We start from the raw sequence: 19,436 nt of genomic DNA on the forward strand, positions 1-19,436 counted from the left end.
TATTTAAGATTTTTGAAATATTATTTTAATACACATCCAAGACCCAGGAACATTGAAAACTTTTTGTTCCGCCTGCGGGACTCGAACCCAGGACCCCCGGGATGAGCGCTGGCCACGCGCAATGCGAATTCATTTTCATCGATATTTTCATGGAAATAAGATATTTTCATGGAAATAAAATATTTTCCCACATCAAAATGTAGCCTATGTCCTTTCTCAGACTCTAGAATAACTGTGTACAAAATTTCATTGCAATCGGTTCAGTAGTTTTGGCGTGAAAGCGAGACAGACAGACAGACAGAGATACTTTCGCGTTTATAATATTAGTTTTTGGCGTGAAAGTGAGACAGACAGACAGACAGAGATACTTTCGCATTTATAATATTAGTATGGATTAGTATAGAAGTATAGATACATAAAATATATTTAAGTAAAAAATAAAACGCCATCTGTTGAATCGTATTAGAACTAAAATAAAATAAAACGCCATCTGTTGAATCGTATTAGAACTAAATTGCATCGATATATTTCTGGATTTTTTATAATATTATACATAAAATATATTTAAGATTTTTGAAATATTATTTTAATACACATCCAAGACCCAGGAACATTGAAAACTTGTTCCGCCTGCGGGACTCGAACCCAGGACCCCCGGGATGAGCGCTGGCCTGCGCAATGCGAATAAATTTTCATCGATATTTTCATGGAAATAAGATATTTTCCCACATCAAAATGTAGCCTATGTCCTTTCTCAGACTCTAGAATAACTGTGTACAAAATTTCATTGCAATCGGTTCAGTAGTTTTGGCGTGAAAGCGAGACAGACAGACAGACAGACAGACAGACAGACAGACAGACAGACAGACAGAGATACTTTCGCATTTATAATATTAGTATAGATTTGACTTTTCCATGGACAAGCTTATTATAGAAGAAAATTACTATGGTAGTATGGAGCTGAAAATTTTAAGAGACTTGAGACATGGTTACTAACATAATAAGAATTTATGGAAGCAATTAGCAATACATACTTCAGCTCTGCCTTATTGGATTGATATGGTGCAAGCTTGTTTCTCTAGAAAATCTGAAAATATTCCTGCATATATTAAATGGCATAATTTTTTGTTCTACCTATTTAACTCTATCTATGCTTAATATATTCACTAATAAGTGATTATTCAAATGTTTTGCCTTTGTCGATTAAGATTAGGAGAAAAGAGACAAAACCGATTAAGCTTATGGTACTCTTTTTTTTATACTACTATATATATATATATATATATATATATATATATATATATATATATATATATATATATTTCCACCCCGGAGTTGATATTACGTCCTACATGGCGGTTTTTACCGATGATATTGCGTCCGACTGACTTGTTGCATCCTGTATACGGACGCAAGATTGACTATCTCTCAAATTCAGCCAGAAGTAGTGTTAAGGTTAGTACAATGGCTGGGTGAAATATTGGCATGGACGTTGTTTTGTCACCGGAGTGCTTTTCGGCGTATTTCTTAGTTCCGCTATTTGGCGCGCGAATTTTGGAGGTCGCTACTGTGCGCCGTATATCGGTGGCGTATATTCGATACTTTGTTTACGTATAACACGCCGATAATGTGGATTCCTGTATATAATAAAGTTTTTATCAATTCTAATGTGTGATTTAATTACGTCCCACAAAACGACATCGTCCCAGAGGAGACGCGGGGGTGACAGAGGCGAGGGGGCGGAGTTCGCACGCGACATGCAAGGGCATGTTTTTGTTTATATTTTTTGCGGGCCAGCGCGGACGTAATGACGCTTGTGGTATAAATATTGTGTAGTGGGGCGAATATTTGAGAGAGACTAAATTCATGTCTTCAAAGTTGGGTTCAAAACGCCTTCGTAAATTTGATGTAACATTACACATTTCAATGTCTAATTAACTTACAAAAATGCTGCTTAAACTATTTGTAAGTAGAGTTATTATTTCAAAAGTTATTATAAAAAAAAGTACCACATTATGAAATTTTTGCGTGTCGTTTCGATACTGCCGCTCACAGTTTATTATTTATAAAAAAAAATGAGCTAGAAAGGATTAAAAATTTAATGTTAATTTGAAGATAAAGAACTTCTCTTCTTTCCAACAAATAACACATCAACTTACATTAAATAACTAAAAATTATATTTTTAAAATGTTCATAAAATTCGCGTCATTGTCCTGCGCATTGTTTGTTTTGAATGCCTTGCCGATATACTCGACGTGACGGGTTGAAACCTATTTTGCGATAAAATCTGCTGGCTCACTTTATTTGATCGCAGTGCTTTGGTGTGGATAGAGGTCTTCGTTTTATGCTCTCTCTCTCTCTTTGAAATACGTTCTACAAAAATTTCCAAATAAGACGTCATTTACATTTCTCGATGTGTGCCAACATTTGTCTGTTTTTCACTACTTTTTTTATACCAAGTTATAAAGGCCCGCAACATTTCTAAGTTCTTAATAATTTTCTTTATATCAATACTTAATTATAAACGAATTTAGTGAATTTCTCATTTTCCTGAACGTCTTTTTCCTGAATAGCCCTAAAAACATAATGACGATCATTCAGAATAATGATCAAATCTGTAACTGTATTTCAGGAAAACAGGAACAAATATATCGAATCGATGCAATGTCGATATTACAATTAGGTAGTTATTTAACACATTTTCGAAAAATAGTAGTAGAATAGTAAGAAAAGTAGTAAAAATGTTATCTACACTTCAATATTATAAAGCAGGAGAGGTTGTTTGTTTGTTTGAACGCGTTAATCTCAGGAACTACTAGTCCGATTTGAAAAATTCTTTCAGTGTTAGATAGCCCATTTATCGAGGAAGGCTATAAGCAATATTTTATCACGCTAAGAATAATAGGAGCGAAGAAATAGAGGAAAATGTGGAAAAAACGGAGGGAAATTATTTGAAAGGGCTTATTTGAACGCGCTTATCTCAGGAACTACTGGTCCGATTTGAAAAATTCTTTCAGTGTTAGATTGTCGTGTCAATGGTTGTCGTGATTGATGTAGATCGTTTTTTTTAAAAGAAGTGATTTTAAAACTATTTTAAAGACAAAATAAAATGGCCTTGGCCGTCGACCCATTTTGTAATACAAAAAAAATGTTTTAATTGTGGTGCAACGACCAAGAATAATATCAATATTATAACAAATCATTTTGTTCTACCTATGAAACGAAAGAACATAAAATCGCTTTATAAATCTTCATTTTTCTGGTGCAGCATATTTATTTACAAATAAATATGCAATTTACGATCATTATCCTGACGTCCAGTGTCCTGTTTGTTGTTGAACTGTTTATATACTTACCTGTCTAAAAGTATTTTGGATCGATTGTATTAACTACTATGTCCCTACCTACATACCTACGTATATGATTTTCTTTGATAAGTACTTACCTATTGTATATTTTAAACAAAAGTCCATCAGTGACTGAGTTTAGACTGCGAATTGGGTTGGGACTAATGTATTTTTAAATATCTATACTTACTAATATTGTAGAGACGAAATATTTAATCGTTTGCTTATTACTATTTAACTTACGAGTTACGAGACTACTGAACCAATTTAAATAATTCTTTCGCTATTAGAAAGCCACGGTAATGAGCAAATAGCCCAAACAAGTGCATCGAAACTCAACGTCAAGTGGTTACCGGGTCATGGGCTAGGCTGTACACTGTACAGTGTTCTGAGATTTTTTTTTAATCTTGACTTGGTGACTTTCTTCATTCATAAATCGACACCCTTGACAAGATTTATAGTAACTGTGATGGCATACTTATAATAATAATAATGTACTTTTATTCAGCTCGATAACATAAAAACCTTAATCTAGACAATTACAACATGCAAATTATTTTATTTTCAATGGTTTTTTATATTAGAATGTTAAGATCGCAACCGGCAGCTTAGCTAGGTTACAGTATAACCTGTGTTAAAGCCACCGGACCCTTTCCCAACTACTGATCGCATATCACTGATTTTACATTTCAGGCAATTAAAATTAGATTACAAATTAAATCAATGTTTAAAATTAATCAAACTTGATACAATAAACGGGGGCGGTGGTTACTCGCGTCCGTAGGAATTACCTTTTACTACCCTACACGTGTCCCCCGGGTGGTGCTAAACGAGTAACAACGCCGAGTCTCAGGCGGCGGATATGATAACCTGACTCCTAGGCAGTAGTGGCCTTGAGGACTAAATACCCTCAAAAAGTCTAGCGCGGAAAGCAACGGGAAACTACCGCGACTATAATCCCAAGAAAACCACCATGATTAAGAACGCCACCAGAGATAATATGATGTCATGCGACCCGACTAACGCTCGGCGCCAGCTTAGTTCCGGGCCGACTGGTGTGAAATTGGCTACCGGCTGCAGGTCAGTTAACCAGCAGGCTGCTTGTAGAAACTCTGCTACTGTTGGAAACATAACATCTTACTCTAGCAAACTAACACCCAAGGGAAGGGCAATAACAATAGGAACCTGGAATGTCGGTGGACTTTTAAGGCCAGGAAAAACCGAAGTTGTTGAAGCGGAGATGGAGCGCTATAATCTGGCTATACTAGGATTGAGTGAGACCCATGTCAAAGATAACGGATACCACATCACACCTGAAGGAAATATGGTAATCTACTCTGACAGGCAAGACAATAGTTTTAGTGGTGTGGGCTTCATAGTTGCTAGCTGGCTACGAGACAAGGTATTGGGGTATAATACCATCAACAATAGAATTATATCCTTAAAAATTTCAGCCCATCCACACCCAATTAACTTTGTACAGGTCTATGCGCCGACCACTGTAGCCACCGAAGAAGAGATGGAGGAATTTTACCACGAGCTAGAATTAACCTGGGAATGTACTATCATCCTGGGAGACTTTAATGCTAAGATAGGGCAGACTGATAATGATCAACACCTAAGGAATGTTATTGGGGAATACGGCTTAGGAGCCCGCAACAGTCGAGGTGAGATGTTGTTAGAGTTTTTCATTGAAAAAGGACTATTCGTAACTAACACGGCATATAAACAACATCCAAGACGCTTATGGACATGGCGATCGCCAACAGGTCATAAAAATCAGATTGACTTCATATTAATCAGCAGCAGATGGAAGTCGTGCATAACTCTCTCAAAGACTTTTCCGTTTGCAGATTGTGGCAGCGACCATCAGCTGTTAATAGCTCAATACAGAGTCCGCCTCAAAGTAGTTTCAAAGCCTCCACCATCCAAAAATATTCTTCTAACACAAGAAGCGAAAGCTTTTGAGGACACACTACAAACTTGACTGGACAGTAAAACGTATTGCCCATTTGACTCAGCCAATACATCATAGAATCAGCTTAAGGCCGCATTAGAAGAGACAACTAGAACAATCACAAATGGACGGAAAGTAAAACACCCTAGATCTGAGTGGATGACCACTTGGGAGGCAATCGCACAAAGAAAGGCTCTAAAGACTGGAGGAATTCGTTCAAAGGAAGAAAATCAAAATCTTGGAACATAGAAGATGAAAAGGGTAACCTGATTTTAGACAAGAAACAAGTGATGACAAGATAGAGGAACTACTGCCAAGACCTGTACAAATATGACGCTGATGAACCTGACACTAGATTAGATTTTACAGATAAAGAACCCGACATCGTTCTCCATGAAGTAGAAGCAGCTATAAATAAGCTCAAAACAAAAGCTTGCGGTGGAGATGGTATACAGGCACAAGTGCTTAAGAGCTTGGGTAAGTCTGGAATCAGAGTAATGCATTCAATATGTCTTAAAGTATGGAGAACAGGACAGTGGCCAGACGATTGGACAGAATCTCTCGTGATACCACTACATAAGAAAGGGTCGACTAAAAAGTGTGGAAATTATCGGACCATCTCACTAATTTCACACGCCAGTAAGATTCTTCTCCATGTTATAAACAACAGATTGGCACACTATATAACTAGACAGATATCCAAAGAGCAGGCGGGATTCGTAAAGGGCAGGGGTACCCGAGAACAAATCCTAAACATCCGTCAGCTGATAGAAAAGAGCAGAGAATTCAATGTCTCAATAGTACTCTGTTTTGTGGATTACGCTAAGGCCTTTGACTGCATCGTCTGGTCTAAAATGCTGGAGGTGATGAGAGAGTCTGGCGTCCCCGATCATCTCATATTTTTGGTACAAAACCTCTATCTGGAAGGTCGATCAAGGGTGCGATTAGACAATGATCTGTCAGAGCCGTTTGCTACAGAGCGTGGTGTCAGACAGGGTTGCATCCTCTCTCCACAGCTGTTCAACCTCGTAGGCGAATATATAATGCGTCGAGTGTTGGAAGATTGGGAGGATGGTATTAAAATTAACGAATACCTTCTCAACAACCTAAGGTTCGCTGACGACACCACGCTTATAAGTACTTGCGAAGTGAAACTTGCTGAACTTCTAGCGCGGCTCGAAAAGATTAGTCGAGACTTTGGCCTCCAAATCAATCGCAATAAAACCAAACTGATGTACGTCGATAAGCTGAACCAAATACAAAAGACATCCTTACTACAAGATCTCCAACCCGTAGAGGAGTTTGTCTACCTGGGATCGTTGATTAGCAACAATGGTAACTGCGAGAGGCTCAGTCCGACGGGCTCAGATGGCTAAATCTGCGGTTGGGCGCTTAGAAAAGATATGGAAGAATAAGAACATCTATCGTAGCACAAAAATAACACTAATGCGTTCCCTAATCTTTTCAATATTTTTATATGCCTCCGAGACATGGACACTAAAAGCACGTACTCGAGCTAAGATTGACGCTTTTGAAATGTGGTGCTGGCGTAAAATGCTCGGCATCCCTTGGACCGCACACCGGACCAACACGTCTATACTTCAGCAACTCAAAATTACCACCCGCCTGTCCACGCTTTGTCTACAACGATCACTTGCCTTTTTTGGCCACATAGCCCGCCGGGAGCCTAATAATCTTGAGAGTCTCATACTAGCTGGGCAATTAGAGGGGAAAAGAGGCAGAGGCAGAGTGGCTACACGATGGACAGACGCGATTGTCAAGGCTGCTGACTGCACGTTCCAGGAGGCATTTCATCAGGCCACAAATAGAGACAAGTGGAGAGCCCTATCCCAAAAAGCAAATTTTGGTGGTCACGTCCCTCAGCCATGAGGATACGACTAGGAAGAAGAAGATACAATAAACAATACAAAAAACGATCGAAACGATCTACATCAATCACGACAACCATGATTGACTATGACTATCACAGCACAGAACGCAACGTCGCGTCGTGTTTGTTTACGCGCGCACGTTAACCAACTACTTACGAAAAAATTTATTATTATTGTGAACTTGTATTATAATCAAATACCGTCCTCTTTTTGTACAAAACAAATAAACAGAAATAATAGGTACTATTATAGATAATAACCATAATTTAAATTTACAAACAAAGTATATATATTGTTGTGTAATTTTTGTGTAGTTGTGTAATTTTTTAAGATTTTGGACTGTTTTATCTTATTTTTGATAGGTACGTTAATAATTTTTTAAACGTTTTTATTTTTCTTTTCGACGCCTAAAGGGCCTTTTTTTGAGACTTTGTACTGATAGGTATGTCTGATATGTGATTCTTCAGGTTAATATTTTTCTAAGCATTTTTGTTTTATTTTTTTAACGCCTAAACGGCTAATAACGAATTTCAATTTGTTAAATTTTATCAACTTGTCACGTGGGCAGAGCCACGATTGAAAACTAGTATTGCTTACATACACAAGTTAACTATAGTCAATGTCACAGTAAATTAGCCTCTCAACTGGTCGTTCTTAAAATTGTTAATTTCTTAAATTACTTTTATGTTCCTATTTCGGTGTATTTGATTTGTCCGACACTTTGATTATTATGACTATGGGTTTATTATTGTACCTACTTGATTTTAAACAATAAAACTTAAAAATACCTACTACCGAAACTATTGTTTTATTTTGTGTTCATACTTAAGTTCAGAAGAAACACGCTCACATGATGTCTGCTACAGTGACATAAACGAAAATCTTCTTTCTTCCCTTCAACGCCTTCAAAACTTATGTATTCGTTTTATTTTTGGCCTTCGAAAGTTTGACCATGTTTCTAATTATCGATCTCAGCTCGAATGGCTCCCGATCAAGTTGCGTCGAAACTCTCACATACTTCACTTACTGTACAACATCCTTTTTAGTCCTTCTACTCCTAACTACCTCAAAGTAAAATTCAATTTCCTCGGTCATGACAATCCTATACTTCGCTCTGCAAACAAACTGACTCTTGCGATTCCTTCTCACAATACTTCATTCTACGATTCTTCTTTCACCATCTCCGCTATTCGTCTCTGGAATTCCTTGCCCGATTTTATAAAAAAATCGGAATCGATTAACATCTTTAAGAAACGTTTGAAAGCACACTACCTAGATCAGGCTCAGTCCTTATAAAACTCTTGGTGTTTTTTGTACAATTATTTTAATGTTCTTTTATTTTTTATAATGTAGGTTTTTAATGTAATGTAGGTAATTATATCAACATGTCTTTTTTAACCTTATTATATCTGTGAAAATTTGTGTAGTTCATTTGGCTATTTTATTATGTGTAATATATTGTATTTAGTGTATGTGTATATATGTGTGTATATGTATGTATGTATGTGTGTATTTTTTTTTCTTTGTTTCAGTTTAGTACTTTAACATTATTTTCTGCCACCATATTTTGGTTGCCTGGAAGAAACCGCTGAAAGCGGTAAGGCCGCCTATTTGCTATGTTCCTTGCCTAATGTTGTTTTTGTTATTTTATATAGTTTATAATTCAAATAAAAAATTTATAAATAAATAAATAAAATGATCATATCTATCATAATTATCCTTAATATTTTTTTAGTTAGCCTAGCGGACTTACCTAATTATAATTTAAAATTTAATTAATCTATGTAATATAGGGATAACTTGTTTTTAATGTCTGTTATGTACTCCAAGTTATAGAAATAAGTATTTCATTTTAATCGACTTTATAAAGAGGAATGATTCTCTATTTATACATACATATCGTCACTCCTGTCCCTCATTGGGGTAGACAGAGACCACATCACGCAATGAATTTATTGGGATCTATTATATAGGTACCTATGTATGTATCGATATAACATATAAGGTTAGGAGGAAGCAACAAACTCAACAGTTTATGGCGTACATACAAAAATAATATACGGTACCGATATAATCTCAAATATAGTAAGGAGTCATTTAATTAGTAGAATGCATGGAATTAATATAGTACAATATACGGTATCAATATAACCATACATTTAAATGGATGTAGGAAAAACGATTAAATGCATGGAACGAATACAAAAATATACAATGTGTCACATGATTTCCATCGCGAACGGAAGCAAAAAACCAGCGAGAATTATTTCAAATTGAATATCTAATTTTCGTACGTAAACAAAATTTCTCGTCGACAATAGAATTCACATGACAGCAATGTAACTATATTCGCACGAATAACAATTAAAAAGTCATTGGAAATGGTAGACGCCATAGGGTTCGACTTTGAAAAGACGCAACAAGTCTTCGGCGATTTAAATATATATATATATATATATATATATATATATATCAAGATAAATTTAATTTCGCTTACATATGTTGGAAGAAATTAGAATTTTATCTGTATTATAATGAAATGTTGTTAAGATACGATCTTTTGGAGGTGAGCTACGGGATAGCGTTAGTGACGTATTACGTGCGCGAATTGCAGTGTTGCTATTGGTTGTTAACGTTATTAACATTTTCATAATAGTGTATGTTTTGTTTAACAAAGCAGTGCGTTTTATATGAGTATAAAGACGCATTTGGCAAGGCAAATCTCTAATATCTTTTATATACGTTCGAATATAATATGATATAACGCTTACGCAGTTTAGGCAGCTTGCAGGACATAAAATACAAATCGATAATAATCAAATATCAATTAAAATTGATATTACTTGCTTCATACAAGTGTTAGAAATTTTTCAATAATTCGATTCTTGTAGAACTCTAGATTCGACTAAAATCTTATTTCGTTGACAATATTTAGTAACCTAATAATAATAAAATATTATACCGACCGAAATCTAATAAGCTGATTGTCTATTAGATTATCTCAATACTAGGACGTAAAGCAACGCTGCGCATGCATATTGCACCATACAGTATTTTTAATCACAGCCATAGTGTTTACGTAAATATATGTGTGATAGTATTAATGTACCAAAAATATTATTCGAGTACTTCCTACAGTAGATCCAGTTTATGCTATTGGTAATGCTTTTGCTATAGGTTATAAAGTGTGACCAGGAAAACAAAAACTACTGAGGGCACATTATTTTTTAATCCAGCAACACTACTTTGATTTTTGTCTAAATGTGACGCTGTGTGTCTTGTCAAAACATGCTTTCTCTTTCATTGATGGAAATAAAGTGAGGAATGACATAACGTCGAATCAATAATAATAATTACATCTATTTTTGTTTCATGGTATCCACATGAGTTTTTTTATTTTTCTGGTCATGCTATATTTTAGGTTTTATTTTCAAGTGTGTTTCACTTAGGGCCAGTAACACGCGACTTTGAATCTTATGGGCTTTGATGATAAATAGGGAGTAACTTAAAAAAATATACCTAAAAAACGTTTCTGATTATTTTAGGAATCTCGTTTGAGGTACATGAATATTTTATTTAGTGTAACACTAAGCAAATAATAGGTTTAATCCGCGAATAATACCTCTCGATGTAGTCTACAGGTACAATATAATTTATTAACAAAACTAAAAGAAAATTAAAACCTTGAATTCATTGGACTTGACTCATACAAAGCGCCACCTGATGTTCAAGAACTTGTGTTCAATAACTGTCAATAAAAATTATCCAACACTTTCCTACATACCCGCTCCCAGGCAGAGCTATGTAGCAGTGGGTCTTTCGTGTCAATTGTCGTGTCAAACGGCTGTCAAATGTCATGATTGAAGTCAATAGCGTATAAAAAAGAGTTTCAAGGTTTTAGTTTGACTAAAGAGATACCTCAGTATTAGAGTTCCCTCGATATTCTGGTTATAATGAAACATATGCTGTCTATTTGTACAAATTTACTTTACAAGTATTATTTATTTTATTATTAGCTTAAATCATGACAAATATTTATTTATGTACATAATGTAATCGAATCAAAAGTATACAATATTTACACTAAGTGACTTTCGAATAATAATGTAATCGGTGCAGTGTATGATTATTTTTAAAGGTGATACCGACCAAAAAAATGTGTTAGTAATAATATGTAGGCGTACTTAGTGCTTGTGAACATATCAAGTTATATGGAGATTTTAAAATAATATAATTTGCCAAAAAACATCGCATGTGTTCGAAATTTTAAATTATGTACATTTTTGATCGGAAGAAGTTCGCTTACCAATGGTTACAATATGGAATGAATTATTTTGTCTAGGTATTATTTTAATTTAACCGCTTATATAAATGTAGAACAATTTGAAAATTGAAAAATTGGGTAGTGTAATTTAAGTCTGCAACTACCCAATTTTTCTCTAAAGTGTAAATAAGACATTTAACTTATTATACCAACATTTAAGTATTCTACTCAGTAGATTACCTGTTACTGCAATAAAATATGTAATATATCATTTAATTTAATAGTATAATTATATTTTAAATTCTGCATATTTTTTTTTTCAAATAAACATAGTGTTTAGGTTATTATTTTTTTAAATTTAGTTTTATTATTTATTGGGATTTTTCTAAATTTATTATTATTTTTAAGCTTTAATTGGATTTTTACCTTATTATTGAATTATCAGCGCACAGCGTTGTAAAAAGGTGGCGCTACAAAAATATTCCTTAAGATTTTTTTTTAATTTTATTTATCATGTATAACATAAAATAAAAAATAAAGCATCCAAAACAGAAAAAATATGGTTGTATATTGTAGAACATTTTAAAATCCAAAAATCTCTATGTATTATGATATTGTAAAAATTATGTTGAGGTTTGATTTTATGTTATAAGTTTTTTATCTGGATAGCCATATTATATTAAAATATGAAAAAACGTTTAAATTACTTTTAAGAAATTAACAAATTAGAAAGAGACGAATCGTGCGGCCATTAATATCATTGTCCTTTTGTTACCTGCGAGAAAGAGACAGATATTTGACTAATTAACTAAAAAGTTTTTTATTGTCTGTGGTATCGTTGTAAGCGTAAGCGTAGTGTGCGATATCAGAACTAAATTAGATAAGATGGCGCGTTGAAATTACATCCTAATTCAAATTTAGTTATGGCTGTCCAGTTAAATAAAATATATCTACCCCCGAATAAAAACGTTACACGATTAATAAGCTATATAATGTTTTGTCGTTGTCTATCACTTGATTTTTCTAACTTAATAGACAAGAGCAAACATTGTAAAGGGTACCTATCGTGTAAATATTTTATTAGTAAGGTATTTACGTCGTCTCATTTGGAAATCTTGTAAACTATTTTATATTTGGAATTTACCATGTAGCCTTATTTGGATCGAAATTGTAACATTATCGGGTTGTTTTAGACGCAAAGTTTTCCGTCGCCGTACCCTTTCGACCGATTTACATCGTAGTTGATATGACAATGATATTATAACATAAAAAGATAATGTTAAAGGGTGTGAATCGTTAGCTACATTAAATATGAAATTGCAACAACAGTCTTGAGTTTTATTTTTCAACCAAAACTTTGGAAAGAATTCCTTTAACAAAGTAACTTGAAAAAGATGACAATATATCTAGCATACCTAAAATAGTTGTATTTGTACGACTCACTGAAAAACTCCTATGATAGAAAGAGACAAAAACCTTGTAAAATTTCATACATACAGCATACAGTCCACAACGGTTAATAAGTTAATAAGGTTCCACAATAATAGTTCTACATAAAAACTTTACACTTGTCTTTACGGATCTTGTGTGCAACAAATTTAATAAATCTTTTTGAGCTTTATAAATGAGTTTTTAACCCATCAACCTCTCTTTTAACCAATCAATCTAGTGCAGGCATTAGTTTTTAACCAATAAAGCCCTTTTTTAAGCAATCGATGTAATAAAACTAATAGTTATTAACCAATCAAACCAATAAAAGTATTAAAGTCATAAGTTTTTAACCGATAACCCCTTCATTCCAGTGATAACAACCCGGTACGAGGCGGAGCAGGAGGAGCTCAGTTCTAGCAGCTTCAGTTCGGCGTCGCGTGCGTCGCTCGACCCCCCCTCCTCCCCCACGCCCAGCTGCAGCGGCGACAACCTGATGCACTTCCCCGGGGACTCCAGTAGCTCCGTCTAGGGACAGCTCCATAGAACCAGATAAGTCCCCAAAGATTCCCAAGTAACTCAAATGATTACTCCCAGAAAGTAATCGTATCAATCGAAGAAAGTCGGTTCATCGAAGATACCCAATATATTTAAATTTACTCCCAAAAAGTAAGGTCAAATGAAGAAAGTTGTAGGGGACAACCTGATGAAGAAGAAGAAGAAGTTAGAATATTTATCCGACCGCAGCTGTCTCACTCGAGCTCACACACGCTGCCTGCCGTGAGAATAAGACAGCCTGCGATCGTGGTATGAGAATCGGGTCCCAGCAGGCTTTGCATAGTCACCATAGAAGCGGTTTCTTACTAAGGAAGAATAGACAAAGTGACAGTAATCCGCCATTTTGCCACTAAAATCTGTCAGTATGTCCATTATTTCCCATTTCTGCTATTGTTATGCTAAGCCTGCAGATAAGCACAAGCCAAAAGACTGGTTAATAGTTCAGAGAAGGATGTGTTCCCATAAAAAGCAGTAAGATATACACTGGGAGACTAGTTGTTCAGTATGTCCTTTGCCCCTTTAAGGAAGACTTGTAAGGACAAAAAAAGTTGCCAGTAAGCGAGCATTTATTGTGACAGTACCGTCGTGTCGGCCCCGTGACAGTTAATATTCACTACAGATGGTAGATCTACCATTAGCGATCCGTTTGAAGCCTGAAAACTAACCAGTAGCATTCACTCCTCGCTAGTCGCTACAACAAAGAGACCTAAAAATCGAAAATTCTTTATTCCTTCGATTTGTGACATAAAACACTATGATTGCATTTTTTTTTGTTACTGTCTTGGCGACAAGGTTTCTATAGACGTTCGCTTCGAAAGTATGTCGCAGTCGACTGGTTAAAAGCCATTCAATCAAACAGCTAGCCCTTTGACTGAACAGCGCCATTCAATCACACGGCTATACGTCGTTTAGCCGACTTGTTAACTGCAACGTTCAACACTACAGCTAAATGACGCTCAGCCAACTGGTTAAATGGTAAATCAATTAACTAAGGTGACCATTACTTTAGTGCTATTGTTACACAAGTGTAATAATAACAAGCAGATTCATTGTATTCTAACTCATTTTGAACACAATTTCAATAAATACCTTGGTGATGCATTTCATAATCCTGTGATTTCTCCTCGAATAATGTTAGTGTAAATTTTGATTCACTCGTATGTTATCCATCCATAATTTCTGTCTCTTTAATAATACTTGTAAAGTAAATTTACGAAAAATATCTTAATACAACCACAAGTCACCGGCTAGTTGACACCATATTGTAAACAAAACGAACCTAGCGCCGCGGTGGTGAGCGCTGAACTAATTCAATCAAACGGCGGCTTTTGAATCAGCTGTAGTGTTGAACGTTTTGAGCGACTTAAATATTCAATTAAAAAGCTAGACGTGGGATTGAAGGGCGTTGTTCAGTCAAAGGGCTAGCTGTTTGATTGAACGGCTATATAAACCAGTTGTCTGTGACATGTACACCCCGCGAGCTCCGAGTTTTCAAATATGCTGGGTGTAATAATAATAATTTGGTTTATTTGTATGTCCCTTGTATGGAGTTCACTATGACAATAGCAGCGCAGCATGACTTCTATGTTTCTAATGAGTAATCCACCGACATCATTGTTTGCCCTTACAAAAAATAACACTCTTTCAGCGCTGCTACTTTTACAGTCAACTCTACACAAGGGCTAGATACACAAACTGAAGTATTATCACTTTGTTTTGTTACACCTATATAGCAGGGGACGTTCGTTCACATAAACGAGGGGAAGATTATGTAATATCATCATTAATATTTAAAGAGAAAGTAAGTGCTGCGTTTTATTGTCGTTTTTATCTCAATACCTTTTAATTGTAATTCTGTGGTCGTACAAACGGAAAACTCTCGTGAGATTAAAGCAACACCTAACGCCATCTGCAGGCTTAGCATGGTCACCATAAAAACGGTTTCTTTCTAGGGAAGTAGACAAAGTAACAGTTAGAGAAAGGTAATCCACCATTTTGTCAGTAAAATCTATCAGTGTGTCCATTCTTTCCCGTTTTTAATTTGTCATGCTAAGCCCGCAGTTAAGGAAAAAATATGTTCCGTTAGTGTTGCCTCAGTTTAAATGTAATCTGCTATAAATTCGATACACTTTAATCTTTCTAGATATTTTAAGAACTTAGTTTTGTATTTCTCTAAGCGTAAATTACTAATTAAAACAGGCTATGTTAGTTTAAGTCATATTTAAGATTTTGTTTAATTCGTCTCTAAACTTGCGAACTATCTTAAATTATTTCGCCTAATTATTAAAATTACATCGGCTTCCAAGTATTGCCAAGAGAAAAACATTATTGATGGATTAAAAATCGGATTAAAAAAATAATAATAACTAAAATTATTTTTTATACGAAATCAAGAGAAAATACATTGACAATAATTTATGTTCAATTGCTAAACGTGCTTCTAAAATTCTGTATTATGTTATGACTTACAGACTTACAAGTTACAGGGATGTATTGACATTGTCATGGGGCCGTGTATGAAAATATGTCACTCAAAATGACGCCAACAGAATATGAGTGTAACAGCTAGAGCTCGACAAGGCTTTAAATTAACGTGGCGAAATAAGGAAGTAACGCTGCCGTCATACAAAAACGCATTTTTTTTACAGATCTCCTTTAGCAGCAGCCCACGTTCAAGCCTTGTCGCACTTTATCTCTTAATATTTTTTTTTATATATTATGGCGCGGCGTAAGTTCCGAATTGGCCACGCGTGGCCACGCCCAACCTTGTAAGTCTGTGGGTTGAAATTTAGTTTTTTTTAATATTAAATGTTAGAGGTTATATTAATAAGTAGCATTTAAAGTACACTGCGCGGTATGTGTGAATAGTGCCTCTTATAGAAAATATTTGGCTTTTGTATACTATTTAGTATTTGTTAGCTTTATAATTATAGTTGTTAATGTTTTGTTGCGATGAATGTTTGTTACTACACGCCAAAATGTTGTCTGATTTTAATTAATGTATGTACAAGATAAAAAATTAAATCAAATTCTTTACATTTAGGTCCAATTTTTTTTATTATTAATATTTTAATTATTTTAGCGCCATTTTTGTCAGTTATTCATCTTCGTCTTTTAGATACTAAACATTAAAGTACATATCTCTGATTAATTATGGTAATTTTGTGCACTTTACTTTTAATTAACACCGAAGTCAGATAGATTTTACTCAATAACTTAGGGTATATATTTTAATCTATGATATTTTCTACAAACCTACAAACTTCAGACAGTCTAGTTAGATTTAAGCAATTGTAGGATTTCAAATTACTGAAATGATGTAACAATAGTGAATAGTGGTTAATATGTAATTACATTTCACAGTAAAAATGGTTAAGATTTCTATAATTTTTTGTATCGTCATTATTTTCATAATTAAGTTGCGCATTTTATTTACTGTTACTGTGATAATTTAGTTGAAAATAGGTTTAGTGTTTTATAATAATTTATCTGAAATTAACTTTTTGTACCTACCTAATTGGCAATACATTCCGAAAACACATACCAAAACAGTCGACCATTCTTATGTTTATTTCTATAGACCAAAATAATATTTGTATACTATGTAACTATAGTGTATAATCAATTTATGCATCTATTTAATAATTAATATGTATTTGGTAATATTTCCTAATTTTTCCTACATTTATTTACTATGAATATCTGTTATGAACATTTGTTTACTACAAAAAAACTTAAACTTTAAAGGTATTTCGGCCATCTCCGGTAAGAAATATTTTTTGTTACCAAATTGTCAAGAAGTTTTGATCTTTTAGGTTGTAATTTAAATTTGAATAAATCGACAATTCTTAGTCGACCTGTAGTGAGATTTTAAGCTTTAAAATGTCTTTTTTAATCTGTTTATTACTGCATGATGGTTCTTTTTATGATCTTTCTACAGGACGAATAAGCGTAGTCGATGCTTTAGACATTATTTTTGTATGGATGAACGTATGTAAAAGAGCGTTAGGGTCAATTCACACTGTAACGTCGCGAGGGGTTGTGATGCATTTTACTGCTACCTGTTCTAAATTTGAATGGCTCATTTAAAATTGCATCGCGACTCCTAGCAACGTTGCTTTGTTAATTGACCTTAAGGGTCAGCTCAGACCGCAACGTGACGCAGAGATGCCGTGAGATTTCATTTCTATTGAATTGACAGACTGCAATTGCATGAGACATCATGCAAGTTACATTGAAATCTCTCAATTGACAATTCCATATATAATTAAGAAACCATCCCAAGTTATCTATGCGTCACGTTGCGGTCTGAAATGACATGAATACATTGGCAAGTGTCAAATCATTATAATTATTTATTACTATCATGATAATACTAGGGGTGTAAGTAGACTATTTTTAGGAAATATATTTATTTGACAGATATACATTTGTTACAATATATAAAAAATAAATATACTCTTATTTTAATTTTAAAAAACCACATAAAATTTCCCGCTAAAACGCTAAAGTTCATCATGGCGTCGCTATGACGTCACGGTCCTCTAATCAAGAAAAATCCTAGTATGGGTTTGATATCAAAATGTCATGTCACATACAACAATGTTTTGGAGATCGTGACGTCACACTCTGTAATGGCTGTTTGCGATCACGTGATATAACGGATTAAATATTTACTTTTTAATTTTTATTAATTAAAATAAAAAATATTATAAAGTTAATGCGTAAAAATATGTAGTTTTCGGTATTTCTATAATATAAACCCTCAAAAAAACAATAATTTGTATTATAATTCGTTTATTGTCTACACCCCTATTGTAACCTGTACTTTTATTGTTGCTAGTAGGACTATAAATGTCGAATACGAGTAGGTCTGTATAATATAGATTATGACCAGATAAACTACTCATGCCGTGATTGGATCAGTACTTTACCTATTTGATAGGCTAACCTCAAAAGATTAACCAATCAGTATCTCTTTTAAACAAATAAACTCATGTCATACCTCAGAAACCGGGCATAATTAAACTATATAGGTTTAGTCATATCAACAAAGTAATAAAAGCTTGACCATAACGTGTGGAAATTAACTAAAATGAAACTAAAAATATTCCGCACAAAATTATTGCCATACTCAAACACAACGAGAAAGTGTGATAACTAAGAACCCGGTCATACCAATGAGTTTCTAAAATACTAGAGTAGCAATGTCTTACAAAAGATTCTCAGAAATGCGTAACCACTTTTTTGTTCAAAAGACAATGTCAAGTCATATATTCGTTATGTCATTATGTATGTGAGATGTGCCTGCAGGCATCTTCGAAGTGGCAACGCGTTGCTACCGTAAACTTTCAATCTAGTTACGTTAGTAACATAGAATATCATTGGGTCATACTCACAAATTTTACTTTTAATTTGTAAATAGTGCCTAAGGTATTTTAAACAGTGGATTTTTATCAAGCTTATTATACAGACCTACTATATTTTGTGTAACCTAACATAGAATGTCTTTTAAGGCTCAAAATTGCTAGACATAAGCGAGTGAGAGATGTTGCCATATGTAATGGATCTTTAATGATGTGATGGTAGAATGTGATACGAAGGGTAAAAATATAGTTATACTTAATGTAATGTGTCGCGATAATAAAATACATTGATATTCCGGTCTAGCACAATTATGCATATTAGAAAACAGACCATACTTCAGATAATATGTCATTCATAACTCAAAAGTAACGCTCTGATGAATTCCAAAAAAAAGTTCAGTTAGTAAAGAAATCCCAGTTTACTTTTAAATCCTTAAATTTTGTTTTGAGCCTAATATTAAATTACTGCATTTAACGAATCCTTTTTGGTTGCTCACAAACTTATGTCCTTTTGCCAAATTAGGATAGTTTCAAACAACTCATTGTATAATGTATTTTATTATTGTGATTAAGCGTATGTGAAGTTGATCATTTGCTCGTAATAATTATCGCTTTTTTCAATA

The 19,436-nt window shown here is 34.2% G+C and overlaps 1 protein-coding gene and 1 long non-coding RNA gene across 2 annotated transcripts in view; one reads left to right on the forward strand and one right to left on the reverse strand.

The window, feature by feature from the left end:
• The window catches only part of LOC121729123 (breast carcinoma-amplified sequence 3 homolog), a 34,931-nt gene extending 21,339 nt beyond the window's left edge, over nucleotides 1–13,592 (forward strand). Inside the window, exon 15 of the mRNA XM_042117510.1 lies at nucleotides 13,264–13,592. Coding sequence (XP_041973444.1) covers nucleotides 13,264–13,421 — 158 coding nt within the window. The 3' untranslated portion in view covers nucleotides 13,422–13,592. The remainder of the gene's footprint in view (nucleotides 1–13,263) is intronic.
• On the reverse strand, nucleotides 4,450–17,500 carry LOC121729139. Its single transcript, XR_006035916.1, has 3 exons — nucleotides 17,438–17,500; nucleotides 17,005–17,008; nucleotides 4,450–4,460 (listed from the first exon to the last, which is right to left on the reverse strand). It is a non-coding gene; the product is annotated as an uncharacterized LOC121729139 (long non-coding RNA).
• Between the last annotated feature and the right edge of the window lie 1,936 nt (nucleotides 17,501–19,436).

Source organism: Aricia agestis, chromosome 7, assembly GCF_905147365.1.
Source record: "Aricia agestis chromosome 7, ilAriAges1.1, whole genome shotgun sequence".
NCBI classification, from domain to species: Eukaryota; Metazoa; Arthropoda; class Insecta; order Lepidoptera; family Lycaenidae; genus Aricia; species Aricia agestis.